Source organism: Megalops cyprinoides, chromosome 9 (assembly GCF_013368585.1).
Source record: "Megalops cyprinoides isolate fMegCyp1 chromosome 9, fMegCyp1.pri, whole genome shotgun sequence".
Lineage (NCBI taxonomy): Eukaryota > Metazoa > Chordata > Actinopteri > Elopiformes > Megalopidae > Megalops > Megalops cyprinoides.
Genome location: NC_050591.1, coordinates 8,451,404 through 8,466,818, shown reverse-complemented (window position 1 = coordinate 8,466,818; position 15,415 = coordinate 8,451,404). Strand labels below are relative to the sequence as shown.

The 15,415-nt window shown below is 42.2% G+C and overlaps 1 protein-coding gene across 1 annotated transcript in view; it reads right to left on the bottom strand.

Moving 5' to 3' along the window:
* LOC118783537 (membrane-associated phosphatidylinositol transfer protein 3-like) overlaps positions 1 to 13,388 on the bottom strand; it is a 94,872-nt gene extending 81,484 nt beyond the window's left edge. Inside the window, exon 1 of the mRNA XM_036537458.1 lies at positions 13,323 to 13,388. Coding sequence (XP_036393351.1) covers positions 13,323 to 13,347 — 25 coding nt within the window. The 5' untranslated portion in view covers positions 13,348 to 13,388. The remainder of the gene's footprint in view (positions 1 to 13,322) is intronic.
* Positions 13,389 to 15,415: the final 2,027 nt, after the last annotated feature.

Sequence of the window (15,415 nt, the reverse complement as noted above, 5' to 3'; positions counted from 1 at the left end):
ATATCATCATTAAATGTGCAGATGACACAACCTTCCTCGGCCTCATTAAGGGTGGGGATGAGTCATCATACAGGGAACAGGCAAACAAAATCATTGTCTATGGAGAGGACAATGACCTTGTTCTTAACATAGAGAAAACCAAAGAACTAATTCTGGACTTCAGGAGAAGAGCTCCCCCTCTGCAGCCTCTCACCATCAAAGGGACTGAGGTGGAGTGGGCTGACAGTCACAAGTTTCTAGGCCTTCACGTGTCAAAAAACCTGAGCTGGGCCACAAACACTGTGACAACAGTGAAGAAAGCACAGCAGCAGCTTTACTTCATCAGGCTGCTGAAGAAGGCCAGACTCAGACGTCAGCCTCTCACTCAGGCCTACAGAGGACTCATTGAGAGCATTCTCACCAGCAGCATCACTGTGTGGTTTGGAAACACCACCCAGGCTGAGAGAAAATCTCTACAACGAGTCATCAAAACTGCCGAGAGGATCATCGGCACTGACCTCCCCTCCATGCATGGACACACTCTACACCCACGTCGCTGTAGGAGAAAAGCACAGAGCATCCTTAGTGATCGACACCATCCAGCTCACTCTCTGTTCAGGTGGAAGAACTCAGGATACAACCTGATACACCACAGGCCAGAGAGCATCACCGCTCACAAGGCACGCTTCCACAACAGCCGTTTTCCAGCCACTGTCAGAATGACTGCAAAGGACATTAAGATGGGAAGGAAATACCACATACCCCACCTTATTCACACCATGGACACTTAACAATTCACAACACTCTTACACCTACAGACTGGGATTTAGTATTATTCAACTACCTCACCCCCTCTCCTCTCCGGGTCTCTGTCATACAGAGTTTTCCCCAGTCCATTGGTTTGTTTTGGTTTGTGCAATAAGTCAATTCAATAGTGCAATAATTTATTGTGCAATAATTCATAGTGTGTATTTTTATATAGTGTGTATAGTGTGCACTATTCATAGTGTGTATTTTTTATACAGGGTGCATTTATTACTTATTTTTTATGCTGCTCTTTTTAATTGCCTTTCTTTGCCTGTTGAGTGAGCTGTTGAGCTCACTCAACAGGAATTGTTGAGCTGACTCAGTAAGCTACACAAAAGAATTCCAATGTACCTGTACTGTCCTGTACCTGTGCAAATGGCAATAAAATCTCTTGAATCTTGAATCAACCCCTATCCAGCTAACCAAATCTAGATAAACTAGTTTTATTGATTAGTACAAAATCCCACTTACCACCTTTCCATGTCAGCGGTTCATGGCACCCCTCCGACACCCCTTGTCCTGGCTATGCTGCAAAAAGTGTCCAAACCTCACCCTCACAGCCTCTCAGCACAGAGGGTTCTTCTCCCCTCAAACCTGTAAAGCACTGGTGACGTGATCAGCTATGCCAGAAAGCAACAGAGTGGCAGTCTCTCCCCCGATGCACTCATTTCTTCAGTTTGCAACAAGTTCAGCTGAAGATTGCAAACCCTCATACCTTTGATTCAACTGTGACCTCTAGCAGGAGAGTGGCATTATGGCACCCCAGGCAGACAAGCACAACAGATAATACCCATTGGCGCGTGGGTAATAAACTCAGCTGCCCAAGCCCAGTCACACACACACTGCCGTGTTGTGGGTAGCGCATGGATGCAGGTACGCTGTTCAGAGGGACTATCCTGTGATTTGGTAGACCGGGTAGACTCCCAAGAGCTTAGACCATAGAATAGAAATTGAGCTCAGTGTGAGGCTACCTGTAGTTTAGATAACCATCTATAGTATGCTCACTAATGGCTTCATTAGCAAAATGGGTGCCTAGCCTGTGGGTATCCACTCAGACACACCACCACTGCCTGTTTACATCAGTTTAGAACAGGCACTGCGCAGTCAGTAATCTATACATTGTATGGATCCATCAGTCTTATTATCGGTACCTGCTATCAGCTCGTCCAAAAGACATACAGATCAGTGGATCTACACAGTGGCTCCACTGAACCGATTATGGTGAGCAAGCAGAGCTGATTTAGACTGACGCAATTCACCACATTCCTGTCGCTGCCTGTGGAAAAGGAATGGAACAAAAAATCTCTTTGACCCTGGTGCCAGTCGATCTTGTCTTTGTCACTGTGTCTTTAATGCCAGTTTTCCTGCCCGTCAGCTGCTGAAAACATGTGCTGTGAAAGACAGTAGGAGAGTATAACTCCCCTAAGGCAAAATGCACTGTGGAGGCCTCTCTTTCTTTTCAGGAAGCCTGTGCTGACACCTTACAGTACATAAAAATCAGCTGGCAGACTGCTGAATCATTTCTTACTTTAATTGTATTTTATGTAAGGAAATGCCAGTGCCGCTGGGAGCCACAGCTGTGAATCTTCCCTCTAAACGCCTCCTAGCTAGCATTTATAACCCGCTGCTCTCGATAACATCAATACTGCGGCTATCCGACGGGATCGATTTTGCAATTGAATTATGCTGGGCTTTTCATCTCGATGCACACAAAGGTTGCGGCATGAATCGTGCCACTGCTCGTTTCTAATCCACCGTCCTTCCAGCGACGTCTAAGGTCAGCTATCCCTCATGCTAAATCATCTATTTTATTCCACATAGCGGCTGACGTGAAGAAAAAAAAAACAAACCGAAGGAGGCCAAATGATTATGCCGCAGCTACGGCTGGCATTTGCGTCAAACTTATTGCCTTGTCACACACAAAGTCTGTTGGACTCCAGTTAGTCAGCTAAATCAGCACTGACTAGATTGCGTGTAACTGTGTCGCTCCACAAGAACAAGCTTGTTTGAAATGAGTCTAAATCTGCTGTTAATAAACGGTTTAATGTTTTTTAAATTAGCTGTATCCATGGGCAGCATTCAGCCGCGCTGTGTGTCTCTTGCTCAGTACTCTGTCTGCGTCCCCAGCAGCAGCTATGGGCCTGCTGAAAAGCTGAATCGGCAGCACACTGCAACTACTTAATGAGGTCTGTGCACTCTCAGGTGGTTTGCATTATGATTCAGATTAGGGAATAAAAGCAGCTCTAAAAATTATTTTGAATACCTTTATCCAATTTTTTAAAAAATGTTTCTCACAGGGAACGCATTAAAAATTGCAAAGACTTTCCTGTTAATTTCTGTACTGTTCATTTTTTTGGAAAGCACACATGAGACCAAGAACAACAAAAAAAGTAACCAAAAACATGCCACCACATACTTTGGCCAAGACCAGGGTTGTTTCAGAGAGAGAGTCAGCAGATGGATTAGGGTGAGGTTTTACCTAGAAGTGTCAACCTAACAAAAGCCATGCCACGTTAAAACATAGCAGAACCCAAGCTATTGTAAACATGCAGCAGCTTGGAGATGCATGCTCCCTGTCAACTTACGGCAGACTGAGCTGAGATAAAGGCTGTTTCTCAGGCAAGTACTTCTGTGAGCTACTCAGGCTACCTCTGTATGAATAACTGCAATCAGTAAAGGAAAATCTATTCCCATTCAATCCCCTGATTTCTTTCATATTTGATTTATAGCCAGAGCGTGACTGTCCTTCCAAGGTCTACAGCATGTCCCCATTGTCTGTATGCACAACCCTACTACTATTAATGCAGCCCTGAGCAGGGGATGGAAGTATATAGGTTGTGAGCCATTTGGGTGTACCGTCACCTCTGAACACTGCAGTGGTAAACAGGAGAATGGCAAAGACCTGCTGGGGAACACATGGTGCCACTTCAGAGCAGTGTCACCCCCTCGCTAAAAGGCATGGCTGTGGTAGCAAGGCCACCATTTACTGCCACCGAACTCAGTCCCAGTGACGTCAGCCTGAGAAGGATGATTGCCACGCAGTGGGTTACTCGCTAAATCCCTAACAAACACAGCTTGAGAGAGAGGAGGGGAGAGAGAGGCACTTGACTCCGGACTGGCTGGAGAGGTTTATTCCCTTTTCAGTAAAAGCATGAGGTGCCCTGAGTAAGAGGGGTATTAAATATGAATGCAGAGGTCTTGTGCAGTTCAAGGAGGGGGTCGAATTTGAATGACAATGACACGGTGCATTTCAATACTGGAGCACACAACGGTGGCTCCATCCCACACCTGTTGCATTTCCTAACAACTTGTTGAAAGGAGCAGTGGTGCGTCCAACTACAAACAATACAGCCACAGTTCCTCATATTCAAGTCACGAGTCCACACAAGCACGATACCGCTCTACAAAATCTAACAACAATTTCACACACTCAAGCCACAGTCCCACACATTCCAGTCCTGGTTCCACACAATCCATCCACAGTCTCCACGTGTTCTGGCTATAGCTCCGCAGACAGCAGCAGGACCTGGAGCAGTCCAAACTGTTTATTATGCTGGCAGCTGCTATTGTTGTGATGTGTTTATGTAGTCCAACACAGTGGAAAACTTTCTCTGAGAGGACAGCTGGAATTCCTCCAGAATCTAGATAGGCTTCAAGCCCAGCTGTGCAAAACTAAGTGCACAGAGCCTTTTACGGTACAGAACAGCTTTCGGTGGGTGTGGAATCTTAAGGGATTGGAAGTTCATATGCTGAGTAGAACATGGCATCATCTCCCCTAGATTGCAAGGGTAAAAACAAAACTTTTAAAGGATGGAAGAATTTGTCCAAAGCTACACATCAAACAGTCCTGAACATGACATGCAGGCCTGGCAAATTCTCTAAAATTCAGTTTGACGTTCAAACAACCATTCAACTGAATGTGTCCCTGCCAGAGTGATGGCCTCCGCCATTTCGCCAGATGTCAGAGGTGCTTCAGCACCATGAACAGCACCCCTCCTGCCTGGTGAGCGGTGCCACTCAGCACCCCACCTCATGCTCTGGAGCAGCAGGGAAACTCCAGCGGGACGATGGACAAATGATGCCCACCTGAAGGCAACCGCTCATCAGAGGGGAACTCTCCCAAAAACTAACCTCAGTTCCACAGGGGTTGAGACTAACATCAGCACAATTGTAGCACGAATGCAAATAATTGGACCTTGTTGATTATCTATCCTGTTTGTTGTTTTATGGTAACTAGCAGCACATTTAAGCAGTTTAATTAAAAAATAATAATAAAAAATTGCTGTCCCAACCTGACTCCAGCCTCTCTATGCTCCACACACACACTTCTGCTGGGAGTTCTGCAGCTTCCAAATCCCAGGATGCACCACAACCAAACTCTCACAATGAGGGGGAGGCCATCATTAAGCACACGTGCCCTGAAGGATCCGCGCGCTGCATCCCAACCATGAGTGAGCCTTGTGACACAAGGGTGTGTGTGATACATGTGGGCCTCACGCTGGGACGGTGACAGATCGCAGCATGGCATATTGTCATAGCAGCAGGCGGCAGTGCAAAGTGGCAATTTGGGATGGCCATTCGGAGCACTCGTAAGTACTTGAGTACTCAACAGTACCAAAAAAAACTGCACATAACTCAAAAATGTTCCTGCAATTGTTCAAATGAAATACAATCAAAAATCATTTTAGTGGACATAACTGTACATATTCAATGCTGTGCTGTACAATGCAGTCTACTTAATATGCTGGCTCCACTCTAGCCCCATTTCCATTCACTTGCTGAGCACATTTACAGCAGACATTGTTAGAACCACAAACATCTTTGAGTGACATATGGACAATGCAAGGATTTTCAAACCAAAGCAATAAAATACAAATTTGGGGATGCAAATTATACTGTCATAACCTAATTTACATATTACTTTGATTCTCACCAACAACAACCCTCACAACAAGTGTTAAACAGCAGTCATCTGGAAGACTAACAAACAGTTTATCTATTTAAGAAAAGCTTGCAACATTGGCAAAATAAGCCAATTACCTACTAACAGTTTACATGTGGGACAAAATCACTGATGTTGGATCAAAAGATCAAAGCATGTGCCAGATAAGTGTCAAATGCAGGTGTTCTTCTTTCCTTTATATACACAGGATGGGATGAACTATATTTTAAGACGCATCGTAGAAAATTGTTGTCTCTACAACCAAGTGTAGCTGGTTATAGTGAGTTCCAAGCACAAAAGACTGAGAACCCTGAGCGTTTTGCTCTGCGGTTGTCCAGTGTGGCTGGATAGTTGTGCCCTCGATCAGCTTCAAAAACCACTATTCCCTCCTGACTCCACCTCTGTCTCAGTATTTTAGTGGAAGTCTAACTAGGCGGCCCTGATTCACACACATAGGTTGATCTTACTGAGGTTCCAAATGAAGATTCAGGAGGTGCATAATAGAATCCCTTCACAATTATCGATCTGCTCTCATCCACAATTATAAAGAACCCACTTACCACTTCCTTTTTGTGTCAGCTGTTCATGGCATCCCTTCTCCACCCAATCCCTACCTTTTTTGCACCTGTTTACAATGTCCTAATGGGGGGGGATCAAAAACTTCAGCAACGCTAGTACATTAAAAACCCGCACTGAAGGTTTTCCCACAGTGTTTGTCAATTCCAGAATGATTAGGAGTTAAATAAATACTGCCTCTCCTGGCTGAGTTTAAAACTCCGTACGCACAGACTTAATGTGGCATTAAGCCAGCTCTCCATAGCTCTTATCAGAAAATGCGTTGTTTTTAATTTAGCTACTTTGAGTTGGATGGGTACAGGCTGATGATATACATTTAAAATACCTTTAAGTTCCATTCACATTTAAATTGAGCACATCCCCACATGGTATTGGTGACAACTTTTCTGATTTCTCTTTCTGATTGAAATTTCACTAGCCAAAATTTAAAAGGCTTGCATACATGTCTGGACCTAAATCCCTTATTTTAAAAAAGGGATGGTATTACAGCATTGTACCTGTGCCTGTTTTACCGATCTGAGAACTACGCCCACACTTGATGGTATGCTTTAAACACAAATGCAGAAACATGAGCCCCATGCCTTTGCCTTTTGGTCAATCAGATATGGCTGGTAATCAGTCAGTTGCATGTCTCCTGTTCTGTGTGTGCAGGCTTTTGAAAAGAGAGCAGCTCTCTGTAATGTCACATCAGCTCCTTCTTACATTGAGTGCAAAATAGCAAAATGGTTGCCTGGCTGATGTATAGGTAGGGCTCTTTGATTGGTGCAGGGATAAAACTTGGAGAGATGTAATTTGTCAACTTCCCCTGAGGAATGTTAGAGTAGTAATTAATGCAATTTAGTATTTTTCATTAGCCACATGCTTTTAAAGAGGCATGGAGGGCCATCAAGACTAAATTTATCTTGAGGACCACTGCACCACAGGGTGTAGTACAGTGTAATACAGTGCACTTTAAGGCTAATAGTAATTGTCATGTTTGTGAACTACACAAAGCCACACTGCACACAAGAGAGAAGTGGGTGATACTGAGTGCAGGCTACCAGGACTATTACAGAGTCTCTGGCTCAGGTTCAACCTAAACACAGTGTACTTAACTTCTTTTTTCCTTACACACCATCACGATTACAGTAAAACCAATCAACCATGCACGATATTGATCAAACAAAGTCATAATTAATTTATAATGTGATTTTAGGAAAAAAATGCATTATGGTTAGCTTTTATTTGTGGCTCAGTTTTGACTGTCTGATGTAAAATCTATAGTTATTGTATTTCATTTTAGCCAAAGACTGCATTGCCCTCATGCATAACAAAATCACACGCTCTTCATGAACAAGCAATAAAGATCTTTTCGCATCTGAAAATCCAATTTTCTCACAGGGCCCCCCTGCCACTGCTTTATCGTGTAAGAGTTGTTATATGACAAAAAAAAGCTTTGCAAAGCCTCAGAGACAAATTCTCCAATGCTCCATCTCCATTCAGGGTTGATCTCGAGTGACAAGTGGGCATACAAAAAGATAAGAGGCGGAATGAGATTGCATTGAACAGGTCTCCGACAGGTCCACACAGCAATGTGCTCCTTTTAGGAAAATGCTTGCTACCTGCAAAAAACGGCAAAAGAGATATTCAGAGGGGTTGGTGACTGAACATGTTTCTCTGTGAAACCGCATTAAGTCCACAACAAACTTGAGAAATAAAGAAAAGAACCCCTCTGTGTCTTAGATTTCCACTGCGGGGTTCTTCCTCTTTGGTGAACAGGTATCAGAGGGCTCTGCTAAAGCAGCTGAGAAGAGTCACCAGTGCATTTTCGAGGAATGCTGTATTCTGATGGAGCCTTCACAGAGCCTGTTTAACAAAGCTGAATAAAAACATCACACTCTTAATGTGTTTACCGTGCCCAGGCTTCCTGTTGCTGTTTATGCTAGCAGCAATCTTCCACTGTGAAGGTGGGTCGCCCATCATTGTCATGCTGTTGTCTTTCTGCCTTTATTCCCTCCTTTTTCTTTCTCTCCCATAACCCACCTTGACTGTGTCTGGTTCCAGAGAAACTCAGTACACTAATCGGACATATATGGACATGAGTAAAATGTTTTGCCCTCCTTTCTGTGAGCCACTTGGGAGGACCATGGTGTACCTTCCGGAAAACCGCAGCTGTAAATGACAGAATGGTAGAATGTTTTCACTTTGGTCATGCCCAATGTGGCAGAAATCATAGTTTATTTGGTAATTTGCCAGGATTTACATGTGCCCTGGATAATTAAATTCAGAATATTCACATCTGGGGATAAATAAGTGAATAGATTCTGAATGGAATTGTGAATAATTAGGATAGAGTATAGTATACTGTCTTGTTCAGCACACCTTCTAATGCAAGGCTCATAACCCAAGGGTTGCTGGCTTGATTCCCATGTGGGGAACTACTGTTGTACCTGTGGACACTTCAGTGAGGTACCAAAAGTGCTTCAGTAAATATCCAACTATATAAACAGATGATGTGTAAGCTAAGTGAGGTGTAGAGTGGAGTGGAGCATCTGTTAAACAAACCATGAATAATGCAGTGGAAATCTACAAAGATGCTAACAACCTTTAGTTTTCACATGACCTTAACACAGGTGTGAGACAAGAGCTGGATAACTACAAGCACCATGTTGTAATAAAACTGGTTACGCAGTGCATGTCTTCAGTGCGGTCTGAGAGGTCTCCAACCTCTTCTGAGTGAACCCACACACCTACCATTCCAGTTCCTTTTCGATAAGTTCATTTGTTTTGTTCCTTAAGAAGATTAGGCCATTGGATATTTCTGGCATGGGATGGATCTGCCAGTGTTTATGCAGTGCCTGCTCTCCCTCTTATGCTCATTACTCCCCGATACCTTGCCTGCTTTCGAGCACAATGATCACACTAGAAACAGAGTGCTCCTCTAGCAGCCAGTTTTAACTCTGATGTCCAGGCTCAACCTTTAGGTGTCTCTTAATGCTACTTTGTGGGTCAAATCCCAATGTCATTATGCGCTCTGCTTTCTTATGGAATGAGGTGTTTAGGGTGGAGTGTGACATTCCTCCTAGAGGATATCTATAGGAAAAGTAAACAGGAAACTCCTTTAAAACACTAAGGATGTCAGGAAAGATTTTTTACAAATAGTACAACTAGAATTAAAGAGTAAATTTGTCCAGGATCCAATAAAAGCCTTTCAGCCTGACATTGACTAAAAGAATGAATGTCTGTATACAGAGAAACTATAGCTTGATGTTCTGAAACAGTAAATTAGCCACCATTAAACTGAAAATAGACTAATTTGAAGTTCTGTGAACTCCTCACGAATGTTAATAGTGATCTGGATATTCAGTTATTCATTAAAGGCAGTTTAATATCAGGTGAGGTTTAGCACATATGAGATAGCACACATGGAAAGAATACAACATTTATCCCATCCTTGGTTGCAAAAGCCAAACTCCAGGTCAATCCCTGGAGTGATTTACCAAGGTTGCCCAGTATGGGTCAGAGGTTCTGTTTTGGCTCCAAATAGACAGGTAAGGGAGTAATGTAAGGTAAGATGTTTACAAAATTATGTAGTAGTAGCTCACTCCATCAGAATGATGTTACCACTAGCTGTCATTCAGCATTCTAAGCACTGTGTGGAATCATCTCACAAAAAGACAACAAGAGTCAAGAGTAGCCTGTGTACTGCAGAACTATAACTATAAGGTCACACTGGCTGCATACATAGCTACTTTAAAACAAGGCACCCCAAACCTGTCAATCAATATTTGCCCACCGTGGTTGCCCATACTGTCTACTGCCCATTGCTTTGGGAAGTGCACATACAAAAGATGAGCTTTGCAGCTGCTTTCTTTATTAATCAGTCTCCTTTAGATAAATTCAATATATTGAATAATATCATATATCCATTTATATTATAATATAATATAAGCCCAAATTGAGTCAACAAATTTGTGCTTTCCTCAAAGAGGTTCACAGAGATTAGTAAAGCATGATCATTATCTACCTCGGTGCTGACTATCCTTCTTGATATTTTTTCAGGAATAATTCTAACCTACCGCTTGTGATAAACTCTTACATGAAAGCCATTTTAACCTAACTAACGTTCACAACACCCCCCTTCCTCCATAGTGGTATTACCCTGTACTACATTTAATGCAAATTGAAACAAGATGGCTCTGAACAACTGGACACAGAACTGGGAAACAATGAGAAAATCCCTGATTAGCAACCCAGCTAACTAGTTAGGGAAATATGAATCACTACTTGCAACAAGAGGAAAAAAATTCTAAATAATTTCAAATAACAAGAGAAACAGCACATAAGATAAAATACTGTAAGTATATACAGATGATACCGAGCTAATGCTAGTTTACTGGCTATCCAGATTGGTAGCAAAAAGTTGTCTCCTGAGAGGGTGAAAAACCTAAAAAAAAAAAAAAAACCTCTTGTCAACTAGTTATCCAAAAACCAAAATTGCTACTCAGCTTATCATGAGAAAACAAAATGTGGCAGCAAAAACAACAAAAAAAAATACTTTGTATATCTAAGATAAACTAAACCAAAGTAATTAGATTATAATTAGAAAAATGTCTACTTTATGCATTTTTGCAGACAAGATTAAGTGTAACAACTATTGCTTCCTGAACCAGTCATCACCTCTTGTGCAGTTAAAGTGAAATGTGTCACAAACAAGCATGAATTTTGTGTCTAATTTTGTGCAGATAAATAGTTAGTTTATAAATAGGCAGTTTACAAGCCACATACAATAGGCAGATGAATTTTAAGAGAGGGACATATATACATATGTGTTCTGTGTATGAATGTACATGACTACTCTTTAATATCCATCAGGTTTATGATGAATCTACGAGCAGTAAGATAAGGGCAGCCCTCTACAGGACATGACAGGTAATGCACCCTGCCTCTCAACTGATCAAGATGAAAACAAACTGACCACACTCAAGCGAGTCTATCAGTTTATTATTTCCTTTGACTGTGAACTGAACATTCTACTTCAAAGGAAAATAAATATTTTCCTTGGCCATGCTGTTGTGAATTATATTCTAAGTGAACTATGTCTGGAGTAAATAACTCAGCTGCTATTGTTCCAGAGTAACAGAATAGCTGATTTGAATGGGTTAAGCAAATATTTCATCTATTATTAATATCCCTAGTCTGTCCTGGTGTAAACAGTGATGTGGGATGCATTCAGCAGTTGCTATCCAGTTCCTGCTATGGAGAGAGTCTTAACAACAGTTACAACCATAAACATGTTAGCAGACAGTAGCGGCTTTTGCAGGGGGGATGAGAGAGGGGAGTCAAGGAACACAGTCAAATGCAGGCCAAGACTAAAATTCAAACCAGACATCACGAACAGCAACTCGAGTCTTCCGAGATCTTTGATTTAGGGATTTTTGTTGGCAGGAAGCTGTTTGAACAGCTGAAACCTTTACAGTGCATAGAGAGAGTTCTCCCCACGTCTATGCACTCTGAAGCAGAACACAAAGTTTCACGTTTCTTTTTTTGAGACTGAGACCAATTATTTGAGGAGCAGCAACAGTGCCATACTCAAGTATATGACAAAAAGAGATCACACAATATATCAGATCCCATGTTTTGATCTAATTTCACTAAGGCATACCTGAACATACCTGGGCATAAATCCAAGTTTGAGGAATAAACTTTGAAACCCCATATACATTCAGTTTGTTTAGTCTAACATGTAATCTCCCAGTTTGAGATTAATCTTTAGTGGCTTAACTTTTCCATTCTTCTCCAATACGTTGTTATTGCAGTCATTTCTGTAAGCAATGCCCAAGTCACCTTCTAATTTCACGAGAATTAGTCAAAGTGAATGTATTTTTTAACCATTAAAGTGCTGATTAACACTGGGGTGTGTCTACTGTACAATATAACGCAGTGCAACTCTCTGCTCTACAAATGCAGATTTATGAGTAATCAGAAGAATGACCTGAAAAGGAGCAAAAATGGCAGCCAACACCTAAAGGTCATGTTGCCATTAAGGCCAGCACATGGACACAGCAAGAGAAGCTCAGGGTCTGACATACATTTGAATTGCTGTAATGTGACTGGAGACCCAGAACAATATTACAGGAAATCATTTTTTTCATTAAGTTCAAATAATAATAATAATAATAATAATAAATGTATGTTAATGATACAAACAAGTACCCCAGTTAACAAAATCCAGCATAGGGAGGAGGAGGAGAAGAAGAAAATAAGAGAAAGAAAGAGAAAAAAAACACTGAAAATATATATATCATGCATTTTACCGCTCAAAATGAATTTGTGGAACAGTGTTTTGCGCAAGTGTTGTCCATAACTATTAAATGTGGCATGGGCACGCTGCTTACGTGCCAGTATACTTGAGCTTCTATGAGTCATATGTTCAGTTCAGTTCCCGGGTTAAAACCGTTTAAAAATAATCACATCTGCTTCTGGTTATCGATGCACGGGCGTATATTATGTCTCAGATGTGTATGCTGTTGTAGATAAGCAGGAAACAGTATGCTGTTCTACTACAATACATGAAAAATGCATCCAGACTAACTAATCATATCCTCACATATCTTCAGCGTACTCAATCAAGTTTTTACCAAAAAATACACAAGAACACACAGATTGTGTAAATGGGCGGTTGCCCAGCTATGTCCATCTCTGACGCGAGAGCAGGTTGCATTACACCTTTCTCATATTACCCTCCTATAATACAACATTTAGAGAAATGTTCCTGGGAACTAAATAAAATCACAGTTTAGAACCCAAAATAGGACAGAAACCCATTTATCCTGTGTCACCTTGACATTTTCTGCCTTAATAGGAACTCGGATGACAATACACATTCCTACAGATTGTCCAAAGCGGATCGAAGTGTTAGTGTGTGCGTTCAAGACCGCGAGTGAGACGCAGACTCGTGCAACCTGTTAACATTGACACAACCCTACCTTAAGAAACAACACATCACAAGACTTGACTTGAATGATTCCTCCTTTACCTTTGCCTCTCGTCTCCTTCGCCATCCCGCCGCGCGTCTCTGCCAGCGGAGGTGTCTCTTCTTGCGTGTTTTCACTGTAGTCAGTCCCTGGCAGTGCGGGCGCCTCCTTTCACCGTCTCCGCACCTTGGATCCTGGTCGCCCCGAGGGAGGATCACCAAGTATCTGCGCAGCTTGCGCTGTGCTGGGTGCCGCTGCAGCGCTCGCAGTCAACAGCCACGAGTCGCGTAGACCGCGGGTCTGCTCCTTCCATCGACCCGGGAGCACACTTTGTGCATTTGTATCTGTTGTAGACTCGGGCTGCTGCCCTCCCCGTCAGAAATAAATTGTATTCACAGTAATAACGGTTTTTCCAAGGGACTAGCGTTCGACTGCCTCCAGTGGTGTGCTGTATTTCAGGTCTGACGGTCTCCAACGTGTTTCTTTTGGTTTACCTTGCAGTTGCAGAGTTAAAACCACTTAAAACAGTCGTCATGTAATTCTCATCGGGAGCGTGCTGATGTTTGCGAAACAAAACGTGTTCGTTCAGGATTTGATGATGTGACCGGACGCCACCATATCGTTACGCAATGAGTGCTTAACTCATCTGAACTGAAATCATCTACAATTGTAGCACGTGAGAAATAACAGCAGAAAACTATGCAGAATATCTAAGCAAATACACCAACATCATATGTTTCTATACAGATGAGGGTGATTGACAAGATAAGTGTTGGCATTAGATCTTGCAATTGCATTACATACCCAAGTAAATTTACAGCCAATTTGGATCGGACGCAAAACAGAAGGACCAAAACAGATCACCAATTTTCTCGTACGATCTAAAAATAATATATAAGTCTACCAGACGTACGTCAGGCTTTCTATACGTGCAATCGGGGACGCATGATTGGTCAAGGAAAGGTACTAAATGGGCAACGGGAAGAAGAGATTAATGTGTGCTCTTTGGCACAGCTAAATCCAGGAACACTGAACAGATTAACTGACATTTTCATTGACCGATACGTATGTGGTCTGTTATTTGACATGATATTTACTACCTAAATTTCTCAATTCTTCCGCAGAAGAAAAAGGTAATGGAAATGACCTGCCCGTACCATCACGAAGCAGACCTTAGCTAATTACACCTGTCCGATAAAGCACAATTTGCCTGAAACAATGTGGATGTAATTTCACAAACTCATTACAATGGAAAACACACCGGTTTAGTGGTCTATTATAATAGCATTTTATTTGGAACTTTAAGGTGTGAAAGGTATATACTGTATATGACTGTTGACTGTTTACATTCATAATTTTGAACACCTGTTGTGCCCATGCATCTTCTCTTAAATGCCAACGGTTTTCAATGATATGCTCTGCAAAGCCCTCATCGTTTTCTGTGAGCCTGTGCATGAATAAGTCTCTGAATGTGATCAAAGAATGCTTGGCTTTTCACAGGGGAGGCTGTGTCTCAGCTTTTAAAGGCTTTAAAACACTTGGTGCACAATGACTGGAGTCAAGGGCAGACACTTGGAGTTTTAGTTTTCGGAGAAGGATCGTAAACACCACTGTAGTGTGCTGGGCTGCAAAGGCCATGGTGGGTAGCAGCACCTCCAAGAGAGATCCTCAAGTCCTTAATTAATCTCAGCGCCTCTGAGAAAGAGAGAGAGCGAGAAAGAGGGAAAGAAGCAACAGCAGCAGGCGGAGAGCCTTGCCATGTGGTGAATCCAGATTCGGTCATATTGGTCGAAATGCTTCACGGAGCCGAGAGGATCATTTGTTCTGATTATGTGATTCAACTCACTGTTTGCCCAGTAAACAGTCACATGAGCTCCATAAGCACTGCAATAGAGTTCTATAATTCACCAGTTTCGAATCAAGTGAGCATCTACTCAATTCAAATGTAATGAAGAGGGGAAAATAGCAAACTTCACAATTAGACGGAAATAGACATCAATAACTTAGTACATCATAATGGGACCAAATCCCTTAAAAAGGTTTCTGTGTGCATGCATGAAAATGTGAATGGCAGGAAATCGGTAGGGCTGAAGCAAAGTGCAGTCTGGGAGTTTATTGGTTAATGGCTCTTTTCGGTCATAGCCCCTTTGGTTAA